This window comes from Dermacentor variabilis, chromosome 6, assembly GCF_050947875.1.
Source record: "Dermacentor variabilis isolate Ectoservices chromosome 6, ASM5094787v1, whole genome shotgun sequence".
Taxonomy (NCBI): Eukaryota; Metazoa; Arthropoda; class Arachnida; order Ixodida; family Ixodidae; genus Dermacentor; species Dermacentor variabilis.
In genome coordinates this window covers 170,224,134-170,244,013 of record NC_134573.1, presented here as the reverse complement: position 1 = coordinate 170,244,013, position 19,880 = coordinate 170,224,134, and the positions used below count along the sequence as shown (strand labels likewise).

Sequence of the window (19,880 nt, the reverse complement as noted above, 5' to 3'; positions counted from 1 at the left end):
TACTACTCATTTCACGAATTGAGCTGCTTATGCAGTCAAGTGCTTCCGAATATTATTATATTCAGTGTCATATTTAGAATCGAACTATATTATAATACTCAGGAGTTCAAAGAACAAAGCAGAAGACAAACACCGTCGAAACGTGAATCTCTGTGCGTGAACTGCATGAACGAAACCGCTGAGGTTCGGTTGGTTCGGTCGTACACAACATGGCGGCTCCTACAGCAGCTGCGTCCAGTGAACCCAAGCCTGTAGAGGACTCCTTATTGCAATCGTTTTTCACAGAAGTAAGTTCTTACTTTGTTGAGAACACGCGCAGAGACGGAAACATTACGCTCAGTTGCCCGCTGGCGCGCTGACCTTGCATTAATGGCGACTTTCCTTTGAGCACCGCGCACCCGCTACGTGATCGCGTTCCGTTTGCAAACCTTTAATTTACGGCTGTCACATTTGCTGTGTAGGTGAAAGAAATTGAAAAGCGTGATTCTGTGCTGACTCCCAAGCAACAAATCGACCGCCTGCTGAGACCTGGGTCTACCTATTTCAACCTAAACCCCTTTGAGGTAAGCAGTGTTTCTTTGCTGTTCTTTAGGATTGAACTCAACATGTATCGCTGCAGCCGTCTCATTCTTATAAACTTTAGCTTGGCTTTCGCCTGTACATTGCAAAGAAAGTGACAAGGCCACGTAGAGGAACAGAATAGAAGGAAAAATAAAAAGAAAGCTCAATAATTCTGACAACTATAGGAGCGCGCTTTTTGAATGAGCAGCAGAACGCTTCGCTACGAGTTATGGCTGTGGGCTTTCCTTGGAAACACAATACTCTTATTGATTACATCGGCATGTGTGGAAACGAAGCAGGACGCCCTGTATCTTATTTATGGAGGCGCGTGATATGTTTATTAACTTACACGCAAACAAGGTACGTATTCTGGAACGATCACTTTCGGCGATACTGTCGCCTGGGCCATGAGGCGCGCGCTGGTTGGCCAGTTGCGCACTGCGTCACACGAAGGCGATAGTATCACCGAAAGTGATTGAGTGTTTGAGTGCAAGTTAAAAAAAACTCTTGAAAGCAGTGAAACACAAAACAGAGGCGTTGTGCGTGGCCTAAGAGTATGCGAGGACAGTTGAAGCTGACTTTCCAACTGAGAAAATCTCACTTGTGACAAGTTCGGGCCTAATACCAATGATCTTGCTATCACTTGATAGAAATAGCTCATTTTCGAAAGTATTTGTTCCTGTATGCATCTCTTTTTATTCGTATTTGAAAAGGTTCGACTCTATTTACAATGGGCTCTCTCATTTTACTTTTTCGAAGATACTTTATTTGCTCTGCATTTTACTATCCCCTACCGTCAGTTTTCTATTTTGAATAACATAAACACTACTCGTTACTATTCAAACTGACCTAAGTTTTTTTTTTAATGCTTACTTGAGAGTGACAGCATCGGACGACACGGTGTCAGCCTGTCTTGACATAAAATGAAGTTGTGTGTCGCTCAGGGAAGACCTGGAAAACTCAGAAAATTTGGAATTGTCAACTTGGTAGACACCCTGAAAAGGGTTTTATAAGACTGTTTGCTAGATAATGTATTGCAAGGGCGCAACCAGAGAAAGACAAGCAGGACATGTCGCATTCACTCTGTGTGTCTCTTTGTGGTTGCGCCTGTGTGCTACATTATTTCACCAAGTAGGCACCACCTAGCCTAGCAACATCTCTTTCTGCAGATATTAGCATTTGGTGCATATAAGCTTCGTATATATCCACAAATATATCCAACAAGATACTGACTGACCCAGCAGTTTAGAGCAGCAGTCACACCAAACCCGAGAGGTAGGCAAAGTAAGTTTTACCTCAAAACTGAAGTTGGTGCCGGGTGTAGAAGAACGTCTTTGTATCCACACATGTTCTTAATGTGTGGCTTTTGGTGGTGAGGCCAGCAGTCTTTCATTTTATCACGACTTATAAACTGTTCATAATGCAGGGATGAAGATGACCAGTTTTGCACCTGAATGAATGCAGCCACACAAGTTTCCTGGAGCATTCAGCAGCATTTTAAAGTTGTAAAGGTTGACGTGCCAGCTTGTTTTTGTTGGACAGCATACACACATGATGTAAGAAGAGTAAGGAATTTGTAATCTATCAAATCATGGTAGCCTGCTAGAAGAGATTAATTTCCTTTGAAACTTTCTTGTCCTTTGACACCTCTGAGAAAAACAGTTCTCAGTAGCTGCAGTATACATCAAAGTGACTCGTGGTATAAAATTCCTAGAAAGTGGGGGAGGAATAATATAAATCTAAATTCCCTTCTTTCTCTTTATGCAGGTTCTTCAGATCAGCCCTGAGGCCCCCATAGAAGATGTCAAGAAGCAGTACAGAAGGGTAATATGCAATCCACTTTGATCCATGGCCAGTCACTCATCAAGTGTTTGTTGCTTTGCAGCTGTCCATCTTGGTTCATCCGGACAAAAATCCTGATGATCGTGAAAGGGCACAGAAGGCTTTTGATGGTATATTGCTGTGGCTTCTATTTGGTTGATATGGGAATTTGTTTTATACAGCATGTGCAAGTTATTTGAGGACATATTGATGACTTCAGAAATAGGAATTCTATTTCAGACAAGATTCAATATTTTCGTTGCAAATTTTTACCGTTGCTCCTTCTAGTGCCGTTTATTAAAGCTGATCAAAAAAGCCATCTTTGGCCTCAGTAATATAGTGAATTTGGCTGTGTACTCAGATCAAATGGCACATGACATTGGCCGCTGCTTCGACAATAGCAGCATCTGATGAGTTTTCAACAGTGAATGGCTGTTTGCCTTCCTCTCAGTAATGCCCCTCATACATAACAGTGTAGCAAGTTTAAATATTGGGAACTAGGACACCATATTGAGGGTGGCGTGGCTTCAGAAGTTCACATTTGGCCACTCCCAGGTAGTGCAGGCCTTGTGGCAGGAAGCAGATCCATTACTTAAAAGACTCCCAATAATATCATGCCAACAAAACCCGACTTTTTAATCTATTAATAGAGCTTCTTTGTATTGACCATCATTGGCTTTTTAGGGTTCTCACTCACGGTGGCCTCTGCCTGCTGTAGAAACTCAACTGCCTCATTGACATCTGTTCAATGTCAGCACTTGTTTCTCTTTGTCACAGATGGCAATTGCACATCAGCTCTTGTCTCACCTCGAAAACAAAGGATTTTACCTCATTTTAGAAGCTGGCAATGGACCAAGTCGCTGTGGCTGGCATATAAGGCAACTAGTACTGTACACGGCTTCTGGCTACTCTGAAGAAATGTGCTAGATAGGTAACAGAGCAGTTCCTGAAGAACAAGTGCCGAGGCGTGCAGATTGATGTGTTAATGCCTATGGCGATTAAATCTGTGTCCTCAAACACTAACTCGTGCATCCTGTAAATTGACGCCTCGAGATGTGTTTGCAATTTCTGCCTAGTACAGCTGCCTGCTTGACAATTTCCAGACACACAGTGTTGAGCTTTAGTCTCCGTTTGTATTACATTGCTGAAATCAACTTTTAGAAGACTGGAAGTACTCCAGGTCTCCTTCCATTAGTAAGTTGCAGTGTCAGTTAATTTAAGAATGCTAATAGCAGGTTAAACTTGATTGTACTGTGTAATGCGGCAGATTGTTCAAACAGTGTCAATACAATGTCAGTTAAATAAAAAGTGCTTCTGGGACAAGCAGCCGAAAAACTGTAGAAATGTAAAGTGACAATAATGGGCCCTGTCATACGTTCAATTTCGATAACTGCTGAAGCCAGAAACTGTCAAACCCAATGATGACTAAAAAGTGCCACATGATGTCATTCAACGACCATTGAGGCTTTTTCCATTGGCTCATTGGTGGTCCAGGAAAGGCCACTGAGAATCTGATTAATATTGGTCAAAAGCATCTGTAGTACTTACGCACTCGGTGGAGATGTGAATGAGGTAAAAAGCTAACAAAATAAAAGGCAACTTCCAAATGGGCAAGTATGTAAAAAATTTTTTTCGATTCAAAAAAAGTAAAGCACAAGCACACACTGAGGGGTGGGGGGGGGGGGGGAGATAGCAGACATATATCTGTAGTTCGTCTAATTGAGAGATTAGAAATTAGTACTTTTTGCAAAATTACAACAAATTCAGCGGAAGGGAGTGAGTTCTGACTAAAACATGCCCACCCAAAAGCTGCAAAGTAATTTATAAAATTTCTTGCTCACATTGCAAAGAGCTCGCAGAACAAGTTCTAAGGAAGTTTTTGTAGCCTGTGTTGCCCCCTTATTTTGTCATGCGTTCATGCTGCTTACATGCTACTGTTTATCCTTTCTGCGGCATTGTAGTCATCAACAAAGCGTACAAAAGCCTCGAGGATGAGCAGCAGCGGCAGCGAGCATTGGAAGTGATTGAAGAGGCCAAGGGTCGCACAGACATGATGGTGGGTACAGGGATGCTGTGCTTGTGAGACGGGGTGGAAGTACATGCCTCTCTCAACCATGTGCAGGTTGAAGAAAAGCGTAAGAAGCTGCGCAAGGCAGGCAAGGGCGACAAAGTGGAGGAGGATGATCCGGAAAAGGTGTGTGGAGCCAGCACTGAAACAAAGTTGCTAAAAAATATCTTTTATCTCGCCTTGCAAAGTATTCAAAATGCCATGTTATGCTGTATCCCAGCTTATGTAGGAGAAAAGTCTGCTTATGTTTGGATAAGATTCATTCTGAAGTATCGAGAGTTTCTTTCTTTTTCTTTTCTGTCATCTTTGTGGCCACCTTTCAATACAATTCTGTAGGAGTGCGCAAGACATTAGAAATTTCTAATATGAACAGAATAGTCTTTGCTATTAGATTTGTATTCAATTTGAGAATTCACTATTCAAAGTTTTTAAATACGGTACTTGTTTCTTTGAATGGATGTGAGGAGTATATCTGCAGTTGTTGCACAGGGGAGCCAGTTACTGATTGATAGTACAGGGCACATAACTTCTGCTCAATAGTTGCCGCTCCTTCAGTAAGAATGCCTCGCTTTTATACAGCCTATACATAAATTTGTTCTGATTTTTTATTTGGCCAATCTCATCATGTTTGCATCCCTTTAAAACAATGTGTGGTGCTGCCATATCATGCTTCTCTCTTTTGGTGAAGACAACATTGTATATACATGCATCTAGTAACATGCTGTTCCCATGCTTCATTGCTGTAATTGCCATGGTGCCCCAGATGATTGAAACTGGTTGTTTATTGTTTACAAGCTCCAATTGTTTGGATGCCTAAGTGCGAACAGTATTAGCTATATCTGTCAATGTATATAAGCTCGATTTCTTTTTTTTACCAAAAGCACTTTGGGCAAACTTCATATTTTGTGTTGCTTTAAAAATGACAAGCTATTCACTTCAGTATTCGGTGGTCCTTTTTTTCTAATACTATCTGTATTTGGTTAAGAAGTTTCACTATTCAAACACCCCTAAATTTGAACCAGAACAAACTACAATTTTGGGACATGAAAGCACTTGAGGCCTGCCACCTTTCTGTTTCATTTATCATAATACAAAAATAAAATAAAAAACTTATACTTTTGAAAAGAAATTTTATAATAAGAAATAAATTTTTATAAGAAATAAACATAGTTACTTTGCTAGCTTTTGTTCTGGGTAGTGTTAGGTCTCCCAACATCGCAAACTGCTGCAAGCTAATTGCTAACATAATGTAGCTAACATCCTAGCATGAAGACATTTCTTAATCATCATTATTATTTTTTCCTGTACTCGGTGGTAGACTTGCAGGTGCTACACGCAAGGGTTCTTGCCTATCTGCTTTACCTAGCACGTCACCATGTACAACAGATTCACTCTTGTGCAAATAATAAATTACAATTACAAGTGAACAAGCACATCATATTTTGTCACATTGTAGGATTATACCACACACTAATACTTTAGTGTGTTTGCTCACACAATGTTCCTGCCTTTCTATCGTACTGCAGTACAACCATGCAGTCTACGTGCTGACCACAAAACTGTTTGCAGACATGGAACGCAAGCGCAGACAGCAAGAAGACAGGGATCAGGAGGAGAGGCAAGTTGCTTAATCTCATAATATTTCTTCACAATGACAGTTCATCTTGGCATACAGGACTGGCGTCAGATATAGTGAAGCATTTGAAAAAACTCGAGTGCAGTGCATGAATTGCACTGGATATAGTGGCCACATTTGCAGAGCCTGAGTAGATATCGGACAGCTGCAATTGAGATGCTTAGGACTTACGTTAGGTGCGAGAACTCCCTTATTACAGCTTCACTGTGTTATATATTACAGTTTGCTTGGATGTGCCTACATGTGCCAACTTTTTAGTTGCTCACTGATGGTGCGTCAGTTCAACTGTCACAGGTTGATGCTCTGAGTGCAAAACAGTGTTCTTGAACTGGCATGATCAAAGCACTAGTTGAAACTGTAAGGAGGCCATGGTGTAGTTCACAAAATGTGCATGCTGCTACTGAGCAAGATGCATTTATCTGTGAACATCATGTTTTTTTTGCCTCGGCCTGTTGGGTTTTCTTGCCTAAATACTGTCTCCACCTTTTTAGGAAGAGAAAGCGAGAAGCAGAAATTCGGGAACAAGAAAAAGCACAGGAAGAGAAGGAGTGGCAGAAAAACTATGAGGTATGGTTTTGCAACAGTTCAATACGTCTTTGTTACTTGTGAGCAGCCCTTTGTCACCAGCATGTCGTGATGACGTACTGATGATGGTTCGGGTGTTAGGAGTTTGCCATCCTGTGGGAAACTTGTGACTTATGCTGTGTTGAATTTTTAGATGCAGTACTCATAACAAAAATTCAAGCACCAAATTGGGGGTTTAGCTTGGATGCAACTTTTGCCTCGAGTTGAACTTTCATGGCACTGAAAAGCACACTTCTGCAGAACCACTTTACCAAGGAGTGATTGAACATACAAAAGGATGTATACTCAGTAGCCCGGAGTAACTGCCTGCACTAAGCAGCTCCACTACAATGTACGCCTTCACATGACCTAGAAAACCCAGTCACACAACTGAACGAAGGTTTGCATTCAGGGACGTGCATAGAGAAGCAATGGAGCGCTTTTGAAAGTTATAAGCTGATCGCTTCCTTTTGCCGAACTTGTGCCTCGTGGTGAACTTCCCCGGTGGACTGGACATCGTTGGGCGTGTGCCAACAAACCTACGAGACGCGCAGTCGCGTCGCTTGCGGAGTGGAGCAGACAATGGGAACCTCGCGCAGCCAACCACAGCACGCGTTTTTGGTCACGTGCGCTAGTCAACGAATCGGATCGCGTGTTCCAGCTTTTTTTCTTCCCCGGATTTCAACGTCACTGGCGTACCGACGGAGTCACTTTTGGCGGGAAATTAAAGAAGGAAGGCTCCTCTTTCCAACGAGACCAAGATGGCCGCGATCGCGCGCATAGAAAAAGAGCTACGCGCCGCGATAAAAAGGGCTGTTTTTGCGCGGAATTCAGCTCACAGTGATGTTATAACTTAATATTGCGGAGGAAATACTCTTCCCTGAGATTTGAAACTTGGTGAATTAAAGGAATATTAGCTGTAGAATTCGAAAATTTCATTTTCAAAAATTGATTTTTTCGCGATTTTTTTGCCGCAAAGACCTGTGTCCCCCCTTAATGTCATAAAGAACATATTTGATGCTTACCACTGCTCTCTTCTTGCTCAAATTAGCAGAAAGATCGCCTTTGATGGTTTAGATTGTTCAAGGTAACACATGGCACAGTTACTTGACTGGTATTTATCAAAAAAAAAAAAAATAAATGCAAAGTTACCTTCGTTTATATGGAAGCTCTAGCTACTGCCAAGGCGGTGCTAGCATGGACTTGTGTTGCCCTTTTCTTCGCAAATGCAGTGCAGTTGTGGAGTTGTTGTAGAGCACCTGCTTCAGAGCTAAGGGGTTGTTTGTTTGAACTGATGTAAATTTGTGAACTTTTTCTCATTTTGTTTATGTTTTCAAGGTTTCAAGCAATATGTTACAAATAACTCCGATGTTATACGGATAACCTGATACCTAGCTCACAACTCCTTGGCACAGTAAAAATAATTGCCTCCAGCACACTGCCTTGTGGATATATAATTGTACAGGGCTGATTACATAGTTAACTATTGCTGTTTATATGTAGTTATTTTTTCAGGTTATGCATGCCAGATATACCTATTCTTCTCTCTTTTTCTAAGGGAGCGCAATTTGAGGTGCAAGTTGTTACTTAAGTAAACTCAAGTGAACCTGAGGTGCCATAAAGAAGTCGCAGTTTCACCCAAAAGGCGAAGCGTTGATTGCGACAGCAAATCAGTAGACAGCCATAATAAGTAAGAATAGCAGTTTAATCGGCCATATCAACTTGTAAACATTCGCTTACTAACTAAATTAACAAGCATGGTGTCAGAGGACACTCGCTGTCAAAATTCTTGCTTGAGGAACTGCGGCAGCAGCAGTGAGTGAAGTGACCTTCGTGCTGTCTCTTGCTTCAACGCGAACTCAGTGGCATACTGCACACATACAGCTGCGAGCCGGCAGCCCACCCAGCCTCTGCCCCCAAAGCAGATCGCTTACAAGATAAAGCCCATGCGATTGCACCATACCCAGTTGCTGCTGAAGTACAACGCTCCTCCTACATCCCCTTCCCCTGGTTCCTTGCGCATGATGGAAGACGGTGCACTTCCTCTGTGCTTTTCTCCCTTTCATGTGCGAGATTGAGTCGAGATTGTTGGATCACCCTTGCACGCTTTCACTCGAACATACAGCACACAGCCCATGGCGACGGTGTTGTCGCCCTTGGGCTCTGTACGGAACATCACAGCGACGCCGATGGCAAGAATGCCAAGGTGCCCATGCACAATGCCTTAGTGTTGCGTTTCCACTGCTTTACAGAGTTTATTTTGCTTTGTATTAGGGACAGCTGCATCAACCAACACTTCTTTTTGAGCTCAAGCTCCTTCAAAGAAGTGGGGGCACGCATACTTCCCCGTTTAGTGTCGGTCCTTTCTGTTCTCGTCCTCCTTTCACCGCGCGTTCACCCCATGGACCATTTGAAGCATCCTCTTGGTGAATTGTGGTCATCGTCCAATTTTTCGGACTCCCTAGTGGCCACGATAACGCCGGAAAAATCAGGCAGTCGTAAAAAATGAATGCGTGTCTTTTACTGCCTTTAAAGGTTAAATTTGCCGCTGGAACATATGAAATAGCTCTGAAGGCCTGCCAGTACACATATTAGGGATATTGGTGCTTGTACTCGGACAGAAGATGGCGAGTGCACACGTGTAAAATGAAGGAATACATACTGTTTTCCGTGACAATTGCCCTCTTCCCACTCTTAAGCTTCACCGCACTTCACTTTTGCCTATGCTTCACCACGAACATTGCTCTTTAGAGGCGAAGCTGACTTTCAGGAACCGGCATTATGCAACGCACCAATATTTCCGAGCTTCGAAGCTAATCGCAAGGACCACGAAGTCAAGAGTAGGTGCCATTGTTGACAGCGGCAAATTCTCTCAATGAAGAATTTGGCACGCAACAACATAAGCTTAATAGCGAGCGTCGAAGCAGCTAGGCCTAGCATTGCTGCAGTGGTGTCTATGGCTGCCAGCGTATCTGCATGTGCGAGAGTGCCAGTTTGAGGTGGCGAGGTAATCAAAATGTTAGCAGTGGTGGCTTCAATTAATGCCGTTTCGGACGTGTGGTAGTGGCAAAAAGTTCCAAAAACCAGGTGGCGAAGGGTTCTCGCGTCTGAAATTTCAGACGTTCTTATACATTGACTCTATGGGGTTTGGATGAGGTATGGTTTTGCAACAGTTCAATACGTCTTTGTTACTTGTGAGCAGCCCTTTGTCACCAGCATGTCATGATGACGTACTGTCGTACATGTTGTACGTACATGTCGTGGTGTCGCGAAGCCTTCCAAATTATCGGGCATCTGGAAAGTCGGTCGTTACACTGGCAACTCCTCCAGCCGACGACATGGTGTTAAAGACAATCCATTACTGTTCCTGTCTGTTACTCGAGCCAGCATTACCCCGACTTTCATTCCCTTTAAATAAGATGCAGCTAATTTTTCCTGATAGAAGCATAAATTCCCCGAGTTTTCCCTGAGTATTTCTAGACTACAAAAAACCCTTAGAATTCCAGGGTTTCCCAGTTGGTAGACACCCTGGTTGCTGTCAGCAGTTTTTCTACTGTGAAAAGTTCGCAAAAGTGCAGACATGTCAACTGAAACATTGCACTCAAGCTTGATTCGCGAGCGAGGCCAGCAGCTGAAATGCAGTCGAGACTAGGAGAATGTGTAATTTATTCTTTTGCATGTTTCAAGTGGGCAGCCTTCTTTTCTTGCAGCCCTCAAACTTGCATTTCTCGGCAAACTGCCACAGGAACTTATGACCTACCAGCACAAACCCTCTTTTCCAACACACCCAGGAGACTCGTGCATTGGTTGGCCAAAGTACCCTGCTCGTCAGCCAGTGAAGCCATCGTGGTTTTTCCGACAGCAACCGTATTGAATGTGAAACACTTGAACAATGCTTTTTTAATAACTTTTTTATTGGTGTGCATGAGCGTCTGTTCTGACCATTTCCTTTCGTTTTGTTGCGCTTTCCCTTAATTTCATTGACGAGTAGCTCCTTAGAATGCAGCAGTTTAGGCCCAGCTACTCAGCTTTTTCCTACAATTTCTCAGCATTACAGTGTTCTTGTCCTCCTGTCTAGCTACCTAAAACACGCTGGTTTGGGCCTACTACTTGGCTGTTTCTTCACAATCCCATATTATTACAGCTGTCATGTTGTTTGTCCTTGCCTTTTACTAACACTATTAAGTTGCCGAAAAGTTTGAACACACTTGTATCCAATGGCACTAAGTCCCGCTTACCAGTTCTCTCTCCTTGATGTCCTCCTCCACGCTTTTCTTCACATGGTTTACTAGATGATCTGCTGACACTGTTGCTACAATAGGAAATTTATTTTCCCACTCGTGTGCAACATAAATTTGTTTGCATTGCAGGAGAGCCGCGAGAACCGTGTGTCTAGCTGGAAGAACTTTCAGACAGGCAAGAGGAGCAAGTCCTACAAACCACCAAAGCACAGGGCTGAGACTCGCTGATGGTCCTGTGTCACACATTTTTTTCATCAAGAAGAGAGAGAGAGTCCGGGGAGGGACAGGGGTACGTGTCTGAGCCATGTATTAAAACGCAAAAAAACAGTGTGCTGTCTGCACTATTGTGTCAGTCGTACATCATGGAGTACAGCTCTTGCCGGAGCCGTATGTAGTCCTCTTTTTCGGTGCTCGTCATGCGGGCCACCATTTCCTCTGTGACGTCCTGCAAAGGCACTGGCTTCCCTTCCACCATAACCTGGGTCTCCTCCTCTTCCTCATCGTCTTCTTCCTCTTCAGACTGCGCAACGTCTCGCACCGGCTCGGGCATACCTGCAGCGGAAAGCCAAGGTCGCAGAATGGTCACATTTAGCACCCGGAGTAATGGAATGCCTAACAAGGAATGACAATTCTAGAAACTGCACAAATAGCTCATGAAATCTAAGGTATGGTGGAAAATTGTTACTGACCATAAGAAAAACTTCTGACATCTTGGGTTTCGTTAGAGCCTGAAATGACCTGCTTAATGGCTATGGCGTTGCACTGCTGAGCTCGAGGTTGAGAGTTAGATCCTGACTGCGTCACTTACACTTCTTTGTGGGCGAAATGCAAAAACGCTAGTGTACTTAAATTCAAAAGGGTGGCTTGTAGGGTGACTTGGTACATGGTACTTGGTAAGGGTATGCCAGCAAACAGGAAGGATTACTAGAAAAAATTGAGGCATGACACAGAGAAAGGAACAGGAAGGGTATTGGAATAACTGACTTTATTTGAGAAACTGCGTTCATGAAGACCAAATGGAGCATGTGCGACAGCACTGCAAGTCGCTTGACGACAAACTATGAGGGCGAATCGAAAATTTTTTGCCCCTATTTTTTATTGGCCAAAATAAGGTACATACAGGTAATTACAAATATGCACACTATTCTACGTACCTTGCACTATTTTTCTACGCAGTTCGCACATCGGTTCAGACCCCATTTGTCCCGTCGCAGCACTAAATTTGAGATGCCCCTATGGTAGAATTAGTCCGGCTGATGGTGGAACCACCGTCGGGTTCGTTGCATGTGAACCACTGTCCTGCCAGGAACTTCTTCAGCAAAACCAAAATGTGGGTATCACTAGGGGCAAGGTCTGGACTCTCCCAGTTGTCGTCGACGCTAGGGGCCTCGCCGAACGCTGATTATCACGCAAGTCATTGCATCCCTTTTGCGAAGTCGCAACACCTCCATCCGTAGAGTTTCTAAATAAATACCCTAGAGGGAAAGGTGGTGCTAGTGTCTACGGGGGCTCTCATGTGCGTTGCCTCAACCCATAAAGTTTCTTACAAAAATTAGTAGTGGGGTACGCTGGTGCTAGTGTCTATGGGAGCTGCAATGCGAGCGGTTGTCCCAGCATGGGAATTATGGGAAGTACATGGATTTGCCTAAACTTCGTCCTTTTGGCTTCAAACGGCTTTATGACTTTGTAAACTCGTAATTTTCAACAGTGTATTGCGTAATAAATAAATAAATAAACTTCATTAAAATTACCCGACGGCAGGATTCGAACACAGGGACCCTAGCACAGAAGCCTGATATTGAAACCACTAAGCCACGGACGCACGTGTCAACAAGCGCATGAAACGCCCTTATGAATTTATCGCGGGCATGCCAGTGCCTCGAGACACTTGACGCGTTTCGATTTGGCCACCTGGACAAGCTCAATCGTTGCAGTTAATAGCAATAGTACGCGTTCCCGGCGTCTTCTGCACTTTGAAGAATATATATTGCGCTGAAATATATGACAATAATATGACAATAATATGACAATAATAATATACAAAGCCACAAGAATGTCTGAATCCACAAGCACGAAGATCAGACAAATCCATGTACTTCCCATCATTCCCATGGTAGGACGACTGCAGCACCAGAGTTCCCTCTAGTAATTTTTGTAGGAAACTCTATGCCTCAACCTACATGGGAATGATGGGAAGTACAGGCTTCGGAGTGACTTCGATCTTTAAACTAGTGGCGTTTGTGTGTGGTGCAGTAAACTAAGTTATACTCAAATATTATAGCGTAAAATTTATTTTATTTCTGTAGTATGTTATATAATGTACAACACGCTACATAAACTTTATGTGACTTTGAGATGGAAGCATGGTTTACTGTGGTTTATCACCAGGACACACCAGGGTATGCATTCTTGTGTGATTCTGTTCCCGATTTAATGCCAGAGAATAATTATTTATTTATTTTTGCAACAGCAATAACAACTGTGCATGTACTTATATAAAATACTCAAGTATTTATGGAAATAAAAATGTTGTATTGTGAGAAAGTGTTGCGCCCTTGAGTGGAATGCTGCAAGTATCGTCTGCTACAACACCTGCTCGCTGCAAACGCGAGACTTTTCTCTCAGATGACAGGCACTTGCGAACTCTCTCGCTCTTTCAAAAGGCTGCATTGGCTGTCACGATTGCTGAACGTCTTCAAGTACTTTTAAGCACATCTGCTGCAGTGTTAGCTAGGACGCTAGTGGCCTCCTATGAGTATGCTTCATCATATCTTATATTGACGTACCGCTTCCGAAGCGTTACGGCGTGGCTTTGCACATACCCATTTTGCGGCACTAGACTACAGCCAGGAAGCAGCAACCTTTCCTACCACAAGTAAGTTTGTGTTCTCATAGTCCTAAAACATGAATTTCAGTGAGCACATAAACGAGCAATGCATAATAAAGCCCTCAATAAAATTTGATTGTCAAGCTACTAGAAGTACAACTGTATATGTCTTGTATCAGTAGTGCCTTCTTTTTCCTGTTCTGAAGTTTCATAAAGCATGTAACACTAGAGCGCCAACCTAACACGCTTAACAAACCAAGGTCCAAATGCTCAAAACATGTTCTTTCATCGTTTACGATGCCGTCACTTTCTCGTTAGGGCTTCGACACCACACCGCGACACAAACGTCGTTCCAGTCGCTGGCCCAGCGCGCTATCGCCACTTCGAGCAACATAACAAAGGCAGAGAGCTTTGCGTTGCACTGTCCCACTGCAAGTTATAACAATTGCGCTTGGAGTGAAACCAAAACTGCCAAGAAAATACTTGTAGACTAGTTCGCCAGTCAACAGAATGCCAATCTGAAGCCTGTACTTCCCATCATTCCCATGATGGTTGAAAGATAGCAGCGCCAGATTTCCCTCTAGGTATGCTAATACGAAACTATGCCTCTACCTCACACTTCTCAAAGCGAGACACCTTTCCCCATATGTGGGTTGCATTTTCCTGTGGGTTTTGATGTGCGTTCGTCCCTTGCTCCAGAGAAAATGAAACATACTTCGTTGCTCGTATGCTGTGGACGTGTGAAGCACAATCGCCATCAACTACCAACGGTACGCCGTGCCACAGAGCTGCCAGCAGATAAGGCCGAGCTGGTCCAAGAAAGGTCCACTGCTGAGGACGGATATGTTGACTTCGTATTTACAGCCGTAATTTGGCTAAAAAAAAAAAGAGGCAAGGACATGCTGATCCGCGCTTATATCTAACTACATGCAACAATCTTTGTTGAGAAACCTGAGCTCTTTGCTTGTCAAGAACACTGATGGCACGATCACACACTCGTCTGGACCAAGCTTGTAGATGTGAAAAGCTTCTATAATCTCTCTCCCTTTATGTCTTAGCTTTCCCAATTACTGAAATATTGCTAATAAGAGGGGCTGCAACCACATTATTTACAATGTACCGGTAGGTTGCCACCCATGCCTGCGGGAAGTTAATTGGCATGCTCAGGCATGCTATTGACACACCTACCTGACTACCTAATGTACTCCTTGCCATAAGTAATGGGAATATTATAAACAGCACATGTGTTGCAACTACTAAACTTGTTAACATGTGCAGTATCACAGCATGGTACGAAAAGGGTTATGATGCTGCACATGTGAAGGTTAATCGCTGTGAGACTTGTATTGTTTATAGTATTCCCATTACTTGTGGCAAGGAGCACATTGGGCAGTCAGGTAGGCGTTTCAATGATAGAATGTCTGAGCATGCCAATTTACTTCCCACACACACGGGCGGCAATCTACAGGTAGTACATGGTAAACAGTGTAGTTGCAGCTCCCCTCTTAACTGTGTTAACTGTGTTTGTTAGCTGCAATCAAGTGTGAAGAAAACCCAAAAAGAGCAGGTGCACAACACAAGCAAACAATATCGTAATGCTGAAAAATGTGGAAAGCAGAGTGTTTCACCTTGGGCGTCTTCCGAGTCACTTGAGTCCTTTGGTGGCTGCACAACAGGCTGCTTCTCGTGTGCCAATAGTGTTTCCATGATGGCACTGTGGGGCCGTGATCCCGTTTCAGAGATGACAGGGGCCACTTCTTCAGGTACATTAACTGGCTGCAAAATGAAGTGAAGGTAGTTGTAGTAGTGCAGAACCTCCAGCTAAATAGAAACAAACTGTTACCAGAGCTATTTTAAGCAGCCATAGTATGCTAATGCTGATCAGTTTGTGCCGTTCTGTGTCATGACAGTATTTACGAGTATGACTCGGTCGCTCAAGAATGCAGAGCAAGTGCCAACAGTGGCACTGGTGAATAGATCGATTTTATGATGAGTTTCAGAGATGCCATTGTTGCCTCAAAGGTAGTGGTAGTGAACGGGCAAATGTGGTTCAAAGCACAGTTCATTTTGGCACAGCTCACGGCACAAAAGGGTGAAGAAAAAAAATTCCGTGCTTGGAGCAAGGTTGGCATTGCATGCATAGGTGGCACTACTGTAGCAGCAGATTGCTGCACAAAATTTGTGTGATGCGTAGTGCTGAAGAGGAAGCTTTATCTCAGGGGTTCCTATCTAAATACATGGTAAAGAAGAAGTCGTTTTTGACGGGAATCAGAACACCAATCTTATGAGCTTTGTTGCATTTAAAAACAAAAGTTAAAATGTAGTAAGTGTTGGCTGAACATTTTTGAATTAGATCGTCAGTCTTTTAATAAAAGTTGTCAAAAATCGTTAATTTTCAGGAAACAGAACTAAAGTTAATAACTGCATTGACAATAAAAAACAATATCCCAATTCTGTAAATTGCACCTAATAGCACATCTAAAGTGGACAAAATCGATGTATTGTACATGGCTCTCAAATAAACAACTAAGATGTGAGTAGAACTTTTCTAAAATTTTTGTAAAACTCTTGTAAACAATAACAAATTCATGTGAGATATCAACTGACATATCAGATTTGTTCACTTTGGATGCTCTAACAGATGTGACTTATAGACCTGTGATATCCATTCCTAGTGCAGAGAGATGGATTTGCAAACTTTGTTTTTTTTCAAGCTTACCAATACGTGAAAATTCTTTTTAATATATTCAGGCCATAAATCGAAATTCCGCTTCCAACAGTCACTAGAGTTTATCATTCTCTCTTAAAAGGAACATATTTCATTAAAATCAGCCCAGTGATTATCTCGGAAAAACGTTTCTGCATTTTACATGTATTTGAATAGGTGGCATCGGAGTTGGGCCCAAGCTGAAGCTTCCTCTTAATGTGACCAGATTCCCTAGATGCCAAAGCAGGACAAGGAGGGGACGGGGGGGTGAGAGGAAGGGGGGAAAGATGCAACATTTATTTCAAGTTTTGTAATGGGAAGGGGAACTTTTTTCCAAGCTCGCCAGTAGATTTACATTTGCGTTTCGGAATTCTTCCATGTGCTTCTAACAACACACGAGTGGCAAGCAAGATGGTGTGAAGACAGCGTGGTCAATGTGCTTTCGCTCGTTATCGACACATTGAGAAGCTTATAGGATGGGTAGGTGGGCTAGTTGGTATTGCATTATTACAATATTAAGAGTGCAAAAAGACACAGGGTGAAGCAAAGGAACAGGAGCACGTGTGGTGTGTGGTCCTTTTCTTCATCCAGTGTCTTTTTGCACTCGAGTTTTCTAATAGGTTCATGTAGCTGGATTGAGAAAACTTGAGGATCGTATGCGGTCGTGCATTCTATGAGGGGTGCAATATTATAACTGTTTGAAAGGCGAATCACTCATTTGTCCTTACACGATTGATTATAATCACACTTTTGTGAGCAAGAGCACCATTTTACCGATTGCACGATTTTGAGCATTTCAAAAGCATTATAAGATTGCACAGCAAGTGCTGCTATATGACATGTGGCAGTGTTGCACTTTCCCCCTTCCCTCTCGAGTCTTTTTCAACATTGTGCCACCTACCGGGGAAAGTAAGCTGATTCACCAACCCGGAACAGGCATTTCAAGACAACTCAGGGTCAAGAGAGGCCAAAGCAGGACAAAACACTGTTCCACACATCATGTGTGGAACAGTGGAATCATGGTGATAAAAGTGGGTCATGTCCCGCCTAAATTGGGATGTTTGGTCACCTTAGTAATGCTCGACTCGCACTTTACCAATGTACGAGGCAATAAACCAAGCAGCACAGCAAATTTTAAAAGGTGTTGTAAAATACTGTCCATTGTAAGGATGCAAGTGCATGCTGCGTGTCTTGCACGTTTATATGGAAGTAACATCAAGTAGCACTTCACACTTGCTGTAAGGTGGTGCCATCTGGAAACTCCTTGTTGATGCAAATTTGAAAGGCACTCATGCACACAAGGCAAAAGCTGAAAATGCAGACGTCCAAAGTGGTACATCACTAAAGAGAGAGAGAGAGAGAGATCTAGAATTATGTGACTGGTTGACACAACCTGTAGCTTTTCATGCACTGCTTGGAGCTTGTGAGTGATTACACATGATGTACCATGGGCGTCGCACTGTACTATGGGTCAGGCGACAGCTTGGTGCTGATCGAACTGACACCAAAAACGGTGAAAGACTGGGGTGCTTTCCTTGCAAAAACCACCTAGCAAACTTGTGTACATCTTCCACCTCAACCTTGTTCTGGCCATCTCCTATTGGACCGGTTAGCTCGATTGAGTGACTGCCACACCAAAGTGATAGTTTAAGGTTTGATTTAAAAGATCAGGAGGCACTTTTCTCTCATAAACACAACTGCTGCTGCTGTATGATGGAGCTCCTGTAGCACTCCTGGTACTCCATAAGCACAGTCTGCAAGGTCAAGCATTCTCGCACTCCAAAGCTTTGCAAAGCTAGGGATGCAATAAGTGGTTCAGGATCTCTGGACAGACGGTACAGCACCTGTAAACCTTGCACGTGTGCATATATATGTCCCTGACATGTTTACTTTGTAATTGTGTCCTGAAAAACACACCAGCTGGCCGGTGGAAAAGTACTTCTGCATTATATTTCTTCTACAGTGGGATTTCATCTGGGGACCTCTACTAACCAAAGAAGCTAGTTGCGGTGCCCCCTTGTGCCTTCGTCGCTTTTTCGAAGCGCAAGGCATGCGAAGCACTTGCAAATGTACGCCATTCTCGCAAAAGCTGCGAGTAGACGTGGCATTGTCACGAGCCCGTGCGATAAAGCATGGACTGCGCAAGGAGCTCACCGCGGTCGGCGTGTCGAGAACTGTACTGTGGACCATCCACGCTGGCGCCTCGCGCTGGGGTGCCGAAGGAGCCGAAGGGGTCGCTTCGCCCAGGTTGACGGTGATGCCGGCGCCCTGTCCCGAACCTTGGTGGCGCGTGGCGTCGCCACTCCAGGGACCATCCCTGGACCGGCCATGTGCGCCTGACTGCATTTGGAGCGTCGGACTGGCGCGCCCCCCGGCACGGCGGCTCTGCTGCAACACCGCGCTGAGGTCCGTCGGCTCGGGCTCGAGCAAATGCGGCGCGAGTCGCACGTCGTCCAACTCGCGAAGAAGCGTGTACAGGGGCTGTATCTGATCGTTGAACCGCGCCAGCAGGAGACGCGAGTCCTGCCGCGGCAGAGCTGCCTGGTCCTCTTCAACCGGCGCGCAACAGTAGCTGCAACGGAACTGGCCGCTGGCGAAATCGAGCAAGCGGTCCGCTTCTAGGTCCGTGAAGCTCTTGGAACAGCCCGTGCAACGGAACGACGCGCGACTTGTCGAGTCGCGCTCCTCGGTCTCAATCTTACGACGCATGTGATCGAGCTTGTATTTGACCACGTTCACAAAAACCTTGTAGTTTATGTAGTAGTAGTTTTGGCGGGTCGCCTTGCCGTCGCTACCTGTTTCCATCCGCAGTCGGACCTTGACGAAGCGATCACTTTTGAGCTGAGCGACAACGGCTCGCAGCTGCTTCTTCTCCAGCTTGAGGAGATCCGCCAGATCGTCCTCCTTAACGCAGGGGTTTCGAATGAGCATATCGACGACGATTACATGCTCCACGCTGTAGAAACCCCGAATTGTTAGTCGGACGAGCTTCTTGAGCGAACTCGGCACTTCTGTCACAACCTCACCACCTCCTTCCATTGCGATCCGAGACACACACTGCTTTGGTGTCTACGTACTTTTGCAAGTGTATATTCGTACAATCACGCGGCACGAAAAGTCAGCGGAGCGCTAGCTGTCAGTTTAAAACACAAAATGACGCGCACGCAAACCTGTAGGACGAACCGTCCATTCTCCCCACTTCCGCCATCTTCCGCACCGAAGGAGAAGTTAATTCAACACGAAGTTTCATACCGCAGTATTGTAGGGCAGCTATGTCAGCGGTTATCAGTTGTTAAAGCTCTAGAAGAGCACTTGTTTGAGTGAATGAGTGCTGTATATGTGCGTATATGTATATATATGTATAAATATGTACAGGTGTATACATATTTTTCTGCTTGTTTATTAGCGGGAATCTGTTAAACTGCCGTTCTTTTTTTTTATGTCACAGTGTATTT

At 44.0% G+C, this 19,880-nt stretch overlaps 2 protein-coding genes across 3 annotated transcripts; one reads left to right on the top strand and one right to left on the bottom strand.

Annotated features, from left to right (window-relative positions):
- Positions 1–31: 31 nt before the first annotated feature.
- LOC142585741 (dnaJ homolog subfamily C member 8) lies at positions 32–11,221 on the top strand. Of its 2 annotated transcripts, none has more exons than XM_075696721.1 (9): positions 32–287; positions 462–563; positions 2,329–2,385; positions 2,447–2,513; positions 4,344–4,438; positions 4,505–4,576; positions 5,977–6,072; positions 6,582–6,653; positions 11,021–11,221. In XM_075696721.1, the coding sequence occupies exons 1-9, from the start codon at positions 210–212 to the stop codon at positions 11,117–11,119; spliced, it is 738 nt and encodes a 245-aa protein (XP_075552836.1). In that variant the 5' UTR covers positions 32–209; the 3' UTR covers positions 11,120–11,221. The 2 variants fall into 2 exon arrangements, with proteins under 2 accessions (XP_075552836.1, XP_075552835.1); XM_075696720.1 differs by having other exon boundaries at positions 38–287; positions 5,977–6,068; positions 6,578–6,653.
- TfIIEalpha (transcription factor IIEalpha) lies at positions 11,182–19,669 on the bottom strand. The gene is made up of 3 exons (XM_075696716.1): positions 18,580–19,669; positions 15,347–15,494; positions 11,182–11,443 (listed from the first exon to the last, which is right to left on the bottom strand). The coding sequence occupies exons 1-3, from the start codon at positions 19,462–19,464 to the stop codon at positions 11,241–11,243; spliced, it is 1,236 nt and encodes a 411-aa protein (XP_075552831.1). The 5' UTR covers positions 19,465–19,669; the 3' UTR covers positions 11,182–11,240.
- Positions 19,670–19,880: the final 211 nt, after the last annotated feature.